General features: G+C 44.1%; 1 protein-coding gene across 3 annotated transcripts in view; it reads right to left on the bottom strand.

Moving 5' to 3' along the window:
* Positions 1-1,398: 1,398 nt before the first annotated feature.
* Positions 1,399-9,162, bottom strand: part of abhd18 (abhydrolase domain containing 18) — an 88,011-nt gene continuing 80,247 nt past the window's right edge. For 2 of the 3 annotated variants that reach the window (XM_035161347.1, XM_035161343.1), the window contains one exon: positions 1,399-1,877. In XM_035161347.1, coding sequence (XP_035017238.1) covers positions 1,840-1,877 — 38 coding nt within the window. In that variant the 3' untranslated portion in view covers positions 1,399-1,839. The remainder of the gene's footprint in view (positions 1,878-9,162) is intronic. The other variant, XM_035161344.1, reaches the window with a different exon arrangement.

Here is a 9,162-nt window from a genome sequence, read left to right as displayed (position 1 = left end):
GCCCTCGGTGCTGCATTAGGGTCGGATCTTGGACCAGATATCCAATGAGCCCTCTCTATTACCAAGGGGGAGCGGAGCGGCTCCATTTCCAGAGCCAAACAGTTGATTACAGTTGCCTGTAATGCCGAGATGTCGTCTTCTGCCCCAGAAATGCGTACCTCCGCCTATGAGCCCCGCCCAGTGCATTCTTTGATTGCCTCCTTAACGCTGTTCACTGCAAGCAGTACATTTTCGAATTAGGCCGAAAATTCTGCATTCATGTCTTTTATTGCCTTGAGAATGTCCTCCAAGCTAACGTCACTGCCCACGTTCTTATCCTCCGCTCCATCTCCACCATGAGCATTAGCATGTGCACTTGTAGCTAGCAAGCCGCCTTTCAGTTATAGAGTTTTCAGTTAAATCGCCCTTCCTGGCACTTAGAGATTAAAGGTAAACTTTTACAGGATTTAGTTAAAGTTTGAAGCGGACCAAAAAAGATGTGCCTGATCATCTCTGCGCCATACCGGAAGTCCTAAAATATTCCATTTACCAGTGTGTGTAATTTTAGAAAATATAGTTCCAAAGTGTTTTGTAAGAATTAGGATAGACAACTAAACTACAAGGGCACCAGAAGAGGGGATACCTCAGCCGAGGCTAACACTCACATCTTGCCATGTTAAAGAAAGTGAACAAAATAATTCCTTGATCTGCCTGAATCTTATCAACATCCACTCCAACATTTAATGGGTTCTTCCATGGCTTCACGCCCCCCACGGCGTGGTCCGGCACCCTGTGACGGATGCAGGAAGTGACGCATTTATCCTTCCCGCGGTGCACAAAATGCACGCAAACCAAAGCCGTTTCGCCCGGTCCCCGACCGCCCTACCCAGCGACTGCATTAGGTTCCGAGTTCCCAAGTGTTCGGGCCCACCCAGTTTTGTTTATGTTTGAAGACGTGGTCACCAGTTACTTAAATTGTATTGGATTTGGCTGCAACGCTGTTTACCCCTGAAACTTCAAAAGTGTTTTGTGGACTCAAACATTTCACCCACCCCTCCATCGGCATTGTGGTGAGTAGATAATGAGGGAATTTTCATTTCTGGGTGAACCAGTAACTTTTTTCTTCTTATTCAGACAAAACTGAGGTCATTGTACTTGGCCCTAAACATAAAGAAACATGTCTGACCAGATAGTCACCTTGAATTGCATTCTCTTGGCTCCCAACTCTACTGTGAGCAACCTTGGAGTTAAGTTTGACCAGGAAATATGAGAAACATATTTCATAAAAAGGACAACCTGAAAACATAATGCCTCTGACCACTGGCCATCGTGGAGGCATCAAAACACGATATATAGAGAGGTAAATACTGAAAGTACATAAACTGAGTAGTTACTGCAATTAAAACGCAAAACACAAACCATATGAAAAACAATCTTATTGGTTGTAAATGTAACCACCTTATATGTTTATCAATGTGAATCATTTATAATTGTATTTGATAATATATAATGATGGTTTGCACTGAGCACTGACTAATTTCACACTCTTTGATGTAATTCCCAACATGAGTATCGTATTCAATATTTTCATCAGTATTTCTTGACATTTAGTATTTATAATATGCTATATTAAGCAATGTAAATCAATCTATATTAAGTGCATAACAGTGTGTTGAAATTCGTAATATTAAAGGGACTGTTATGTGCGTTTGTCCCGCTTTCTCCAGGTGAAATATCCATGACACTGTAAAGCTCAGGCACATCTCGTCTCAGCAGAATTCAGGCCTCTGCGAAAATGATGATCCTGGTGTTGTTACAGGGTGGAAAGAACTTCTGCTGGCCATGGCTAGTTGGGATACTTCAGGCTGAATCTGTTGAATGCATCATATATCGCCTGTCTGGAAATAAAACACATGCAATCAGTTTCAGTCACTGTGTCATATTTGTTCTATTGTCTGACAACAGAAACTGAACATTAGCTTTACATTGAATTTTTCTGCATTAAAATACTGAGTGTGAGCATCGACAGAAGGAGAGAAGCAAACAGATAAGAGGCTGAAACCAGCGGACACGTGGCAGGATTTGAATAAAAGGTAATATGTCATTTAGCACATTAGAACAAATCAAATGACTTCAGTCAACACCTCCTAGGCACATATGGATTACGATTTTCTGCTGAGAAGAAATCAATCAAAGCTAAAAATGTGACCATTTACTTCTACAAAACAGCTATAATTCACCAATGAATCACACTACAAAGGAGCCAAATATGAAATGTGTTTCATAAACTACATAGTCTCAGACACTTTCACTACCTCACAAACATGATATTAGACATCACACAGAGGGATTAAAAAATGATGGAAAGGTTGCACGTGTACAAGTGGGTGCAGTTGATAACATACTATTGCACAAGCAGGGTATGTGTTTTTACAAATACACATTGTTGCGCGTTTAATTTTGCATTGCTCTTCAATGTTAACACACTTTAACTTGGTTGTGAGCTGCAAGTCGATATAGAAAGCCAAACGTCCAAAAAAATGTTAACGTGTCAATGTGTGTAAATTTCACATGTATTTGAGCCATTTGGCTACTTGCCTAGTTTGAATGGTTGACTGCAGAGGTTAACAAAAAAGGTTAAAAGATTTTTGTAAACCCAGGAAGAGTTTCTAACACAATCAGAATCGGGTTTATTGCTAAGTAGGCTTACACATACAGGGAATTTGCTGTGGTGTGTTTGTACAATATAAATATAGAATATAAAAAATAGGAAACACTGTGTTTCTGTCTCTGCGCTGGGGTCCAAAGACACTCTGAACGTAACAGAACAAACTGGCCAGCTATGGACCCCGCAGACTCAGACTTATTGAAACAGCATGACCAGACCCTCAAGGGATTAGCATGAATTCCATCAGAGTCATGCTAACCCAACTACATGTACAATTCAACCCAACTCCGGGACCATCATCAGAGGAACAGTCAGCCCAAACGCGGCCGTTCCTTGTCCTCCCCCCGTGATTTACACATTCCCACGCCCAACGCTATTCCGGTGAGTTGGGGTCTTGCAGATGAATTTTGCTCCAGTGCTCCCTCGTGTTTAATTACCAACCTCGCAAATACACATCTGACGCTTTAAAAAAAGCTTTTGTCGTGAGTCTCCTTTCGGGTCGAGCCACTCAGTGGGCCACTGCCCTAAGGGAACGAGACTCGCGCTTAAATCTTTCATTTGGTCAATTTCAACCTGAAATGAAGAAAGTCTTTGACCACCCTGTTAGGGTCAATCAATCAATCAATCAATCAAATTTTATTTGTATAGCCCATATTCACAAATCACAATTTGTCTCATAGGGCTTTAACATGGTGTGACATCCTCTGTCCTTAACCCTCAAGAAGAGTAAGGAAAAACTACTTAAAAACCCTTTTAACAGGGTCAAAAGAAGGTAGAAACCTCAGAGAGAGCCACATGTGAGGGATCCCTCTCCCAGGACGGACAGAAGTGCAATTGATGCCACGTGTAATGGAGAACATCAAGATAAAGGTTTTAGCAGCATTGATAACATTTTGAAGTATAACTGAAGGTCAGTGAATTGGTGGATTAATGTCATTAATGGTCAAGTGTCTGAGGAGAAATACTATGTATCGAGCAGTCCTGCTGCAATCATAGTCTATGGTCAGCAGCCACCACGATCATGATCCACCATCAAGATCGGATGCCACTATAGTCCACAGTGATTGTCCACTGCCGCCATTAGGATCCATCATCAGCTGCCACCTCGGTCGTGGTCCACCACCAGTATCTGATGCCAACACGATAAAGGATCTGCCTTTATTATCACGATCAGCCAGCATGATACAGAATCCAAGGAGGCAGCTAGTCGCTTGCTTACGCTCCGACAGGGAACACACTCCGTCGCGGTCGAGTTCCGCTTCCTGACCTCAGAGAGCAGCTGGGATTCGCTCGCTCCAGAGTGTATTTGCTCAAGGTCTTGCAGATAATATTAAGGATGAATTCGCCATAAAAAAGGACACAGAATCCTTAGATGGATTAATTTATTTAGCTATCTGGTTGGATAGTCGCATTAGAGAGAGAAAAAGAGAGAGAGAGCAGGTCGCCTGCAAACCCCAGCCTCATACACTAAAACCTCACCCTGCTTACTGTCACCTGCTCCATTACCTCACTCAACCTCTGCTGAACCCACTGAGGAGCTCATGCAGCTGGGGAGGACCTGGCTCACTACAGCAGAGCGTTAGAGGAGATTTGGAGAAAGGTACTGCCTGGCCAGCCTGGCCACACCTTCATCCAGTGTCCAAACGGCCAAAGATTAGGCTCATCAGGCAGAGGAGGCACCCTGTTGAGCCAGACCAGCTCCTCCATCAACAGAACCCCGTCCCGAACTCTGCTAGACGCTAAGATCATTATTAATTCTCTCTCTTTCCCCCTCAAGGCCCTGGTGGATTCAGGCGCTGATGAGAACTTCATGGACATCTAGTTTCTCAGAGCAACATCCCTCTCACATCCTCTTCCTGAACCCATAGTGGTAAATGCCTTAGATGGCAGACACCTGGCTTAAATCACCCACAAAACCACCCCTATTACCCTGATCAGTTCCCGGCAACCACCAAGATTCAATCCAATTCCTAGTCATTCCCTCTCCTCACTCACCCCTGGTTCTAGGTCAACCCTGGCTGCAACTCCACAATCCCCACTTTCACTGGAGACGTAGCATACTACAGCATGCTCCAACCTACTACAGTAGGTTGGAGCGTACATTGTCACTTCAACTGCCTTAGATCAGCCTGCCTGTCTTCAGGTTCCCGTCACTCTCCTGTTTCTAAAACCCCGGACCTATCCCAAGTTCCCTCAGTTCATCACGTCCAGGGGAGGTTTTTAGTAAAGACAAGGCCTTTACTTTACCCCCTCACCGACCCTACGACTGCGCCCTCAAACTACTCCCCGGTTACACACTCCCATCCAGCAGGCTGTACAACCTGTCAAAACCTGAAAGAGACACCATGGAACAATACATTCAGGAAGCGCTGTCTGGAGGACTCATCCGACCATCTTCATCCTCTGTAGGAGCTGGATTATTTTTTGTTAAAAGGAAAGATGGCTCCCTGTGACCCTGTATAGACTTTTGAGCCCTCAATAATATTACAGTTAAAAACAAGTATCCACTGCCCCTGACAGACTCTTCTCTAAACTAGACCTCTGCAATGCTTATCACCTAGTCCGTATTAAAGAGCGCGACGAGTGGAAGACGGCTTTCAACACCTCCCTGGGGCCCTTTGAGTACCGGGGGATGCTGTTAGGCCTCACTAATGCCCCTGCTGTCTTCCAGAACTTAGTTAACGATGTTCTCAAAGACATGCTTAACCGCTTTGTGTTCGTGTACCTAGACGACATCCTCATCTTCTCTAGAAATCAGCAAGAACATCGGCAGCACGTCAGGTTAGTGCTCCAGAGACTTCTGGAGAACAAATTGTTTGTTAAGGCTGAGAAATGTGTGTTCCACACCCAATCGGTTCCTTTCCTGGGCTACATCGTTGAGAAGGGACAGATTAAAGATGATCCTGCCAAGGTGCAGGTGATGATGGAGTGGCCCATCCTCGAGACCCTGAAACATCTACAATAGGGCTGGGGCGACTCGTTGACGTAATTGAAGCAAAAAAAATCACTCACGATCATCTAGCATAGGTTCCCAATAGTCGGGCCGTGGCCCGGACCGGACCCAGAAGCCGTTCTACACGAACCCAGACACTGTTTTTAAATTGTGACGGACCGTTTCTATTCTATCCTTATGGTAGTCTTATTTTAACCTGTGCAGCTTTTTTCCATCTTCACTGAACCAGAGAAAGTGGGAACAAAGAGGAAAGTTAAAGCTTTTTAGTTGTTAATGTTTGATGAGAAAAAAGAAGAAATGGTAAAAATTGAAATTGTTTATTTTTTCTAAAATTAAGCACTTTATTTAAAGATGCCTTTTTCAAAAGCCCTTTATTTTATTTTTTAAAAGCAAACCTTATTTTAATTGAAATGAGAAAATAATATTTCTTTTATTATTAGAGTACACTTCAGTTCAGTGTAAAAATGTATAATAAACATTATTGAAATACTTTATTTTATTTGTTAGTTTGTCAGTTTTTGACTTCATACAGACTTTGATACAACTACTATGCTACTTCAAGATAATTATATTGATAGACTGCTAAACTTGAATTTACAGTATTGATATTCCTCCAGAAAGTTACTTGAGTGTTACTTTATTTATTTTGTTGATGGACAGCTTAATGTAGATTGATATATTCCTTTTACTTTAATGGACCAAGCTCTTTCACAAATTTTATTTGAGAGATATGGGACAATAAAGGCAGATTAGCAGTTCAGACTGGGCTATTTTTTGTTGTGGAATAATCCCTTGAAGTGCATATTTTGTTTTAAAGTTAAAAAAAAATATTTTTGATAAATTCATTATATTAATATATTAATCAAGTAATAAAAAATAATCGTTAGATTAATCGAAAAAATAATCGTTAGATCAATCGATAAAAAAATAATCGATAGGTGCAGCCCTAATCTACAACGCTTCCTGGGATTCGCTAACTTCTACTGCCGATTCATTAGAGACTGCAATAAGGTAGCCACAGCCCTAACCAGACTCACCTCACCTGCAGTTCCTTTCACCTGGTCTCCTAACGCTGACAAAGCATTCATCTTAAGACTCTGTTCTCCACCGCTCCAGTTCTCATCCACCCAGAACCTTCCATTCAGTTCGTGCTAGAAGCTGATGCTTCGGACACCGGGGTTGGGGCCATCCTCTCCCAACGCTCTCCAGAGGATGGCAGATTACACCCGTGAGCCTTCTTCTCTCACCTATTTTCCCCAGCCGAACAAAATTATGATGTGGGTAACTGTGAGCTACTGGTGGTGGTAGTGGCAGCACTGGTTGGAGGGGGCGGAGCATCCCTTCATCGTTTGGACTGACCATGAAAACCTAGCTTATCTCCAGTCAGCCAAGACATTAAACCATCGGCAAGCTCGGTGGGCTCTGTTTTTAGGAAAGTTTTATTTTACTCTCACCTACAGACCCGGTCCCCGCAACCAGAAACCAGATGCCTTCTCCCGCCAGACAGCCCCTGAGAGCCCCAGCAATTCCCCAGTGTCCATCCTCCCTCCTTCGAGTTGTGGCAGTTTCTTTCTGGGAGGTGGAGTCCCAGGTTATGGAGGCCCAGCAGACTGACCCAGGCCCAGGTAACGGTCCTCCTAACCGTCTCTATGTCCCTGTCCCTCTCAGATCGCAAGTGCTCCTGTGGGGGCATACTTCAAGACTAATGTGCCATCCAGGAGTCGAACGCATGTTAGAATTTATCAGACGACATTTCTGGTGGCTTACCATCGCCCAGGACACTCAGTCCATCATCAACGCCCGCTCGGTCTGCGCCTGCGGTAAGAGCTCTCACCAACCTCCCTCTGGACTGCTTTGACCTTTGCCTATCCCCAGCCGTCCCTGGTCCCATATTGCTGTGGACTTTATCACTGGTCTCCCTCCATCAGCAGGTAACACCACCATACTCACCATTGTGGATCGTTCCAAGGTCCAAGGGCGTACACTTTGTCCCTCTCCCCAAACTCCCTTCAGCCCTGGAGACCACTGACCTCATGACACCCTTTCCAACTGCCTTTGTTTCACTCCCAGGAGGAGGAAGTGGCCGCCCCCTCCGTTAAGTCACACCCGCGCCACTTCCGTAGGATCTAGAGGGAAGCCAGGGCAGCGTTGGTTCCCACGGCTGCCAGGAACGAGAGGTTGGTCACCCGTCGACGCACCCCCGCTCCCACATACACGCCAGGACAGAAGGTATGGCTGTCCTCCCGGGACCTTCCACTCCAGGTAGAGTCACCCAAGTTGGCCCCCCGATTCGTGGGTCCCTACGAGATTGATAGGGTCATCAACCCAGTTACTGTTCGCCTCAAGCTTCCATCCGCCCTCAAGATCCATCCCACTTCCACACTTCCCTCATCAAGCCTGTCTCCACCAGCCCTTTGAGTCATCGCCAGTTCGTCCACGAAAACAGTTTTTATGATTTTTATGAGTAAGTGTTGGGAAGGGAAAAAATAAAAATTAACACTTTACATCAACCCACTACAAAACCTTTCAGTGCATTACTACAACAACAATATTTTTGTTTAAAGTCAACCTTTATCAAATAATTTATCAGAGAAAAAAACTATTTAACAGCAACAACATTAATGAAAAGTAAAATTCTTGTACAAAAGTCTGAAGTGTTTATCACTTTTTCTGCATTTTGAAACCATGTGATTTAACCTTGGCCAGAGATGATACCTAATTAGATTTTTTTTCCTGGGACTAGCAACAGGTGCCTCCAGGAGTGAAGGATGAGGAGTGGGCCCTTGCTGCAATGGCTCAGATTTCAGGAGTGGAGGTTGAGGAGGAGGCTGAGGCAGTGGCAGCAGTCGCTCTGAATCCAGGAGTGGAGGATGAGGAGGAGGCTGTGGTAACAATGGTTCTGACTCAACAAGAGGAGGTTGAGGAGGAGTGTTTTTGCTTAACAATGCTGTTCTTTTTCATTCGTAGGGTTGGTACCTCTAATAAGAAGGGCTAATTTCCATTTTGGAGGCCTCTTGCCCTGTTGCCTTCATGTGGGACTTGATAATGGCTAAGCCTTGATATGTTTCAGTATTCAGCCTCATCCTGTCCTTCTCAATTATGTAATCCATCATGTTACAGGATCTTAAGATGGGGAATGGCATCTTTCCCTCTAGCGTCTTAAAGGGATGGTTCACCCAGAAATGAAAATTCACTCATTATCTACTCACCAGTATGTGGATGGAGGGTTGGGTGAAGCATTTGAGTCCACAAAACACAGGAGTATCAGGGGTAAAGAGTGTTAGAGCAAAATCCAATACAATTGAAGTAACTGTTGACCAAAGCTTCAGACATTATAAAACAGAAAAAGACACATCATCCCTCCATACTGTGTGGTGTCATCCAAGTGTCCAGAAGCTTCATTCATGTGTGCCCTATATTAGAGTCATTAACGGTATCTCTGCACTCTCCAAGGCTCAGCATAGTTGGAGAGAAAAAAAACTGCTTAAAAGTGTTATGATGGAAGGTAAAACCTGATTGATAGAAATCTGTCATAGTGATGGAGAACTTCCGTTCCTGCACA

Source organism: Hippoglossus stenolepis, chromosome 7 (assembly GCF_022539355.2).
Source record: "Hippoglossus stenolepis isolate QCI-W04-F060 chromosome 7, HSTE1.2, whole genome shotgun sequence".
NCBI classification, from domain to species: domain Eukaryota; kingdom Metazoa; phylum Chordata; class Actinopteri; order Pleuronectiformes; family Pleuronectidae; genus Hippoglossus; species Hippoglossus stenolepis.
This window is presented reverse-complemented; position numbering and strand designations above follow the sequence as displayed.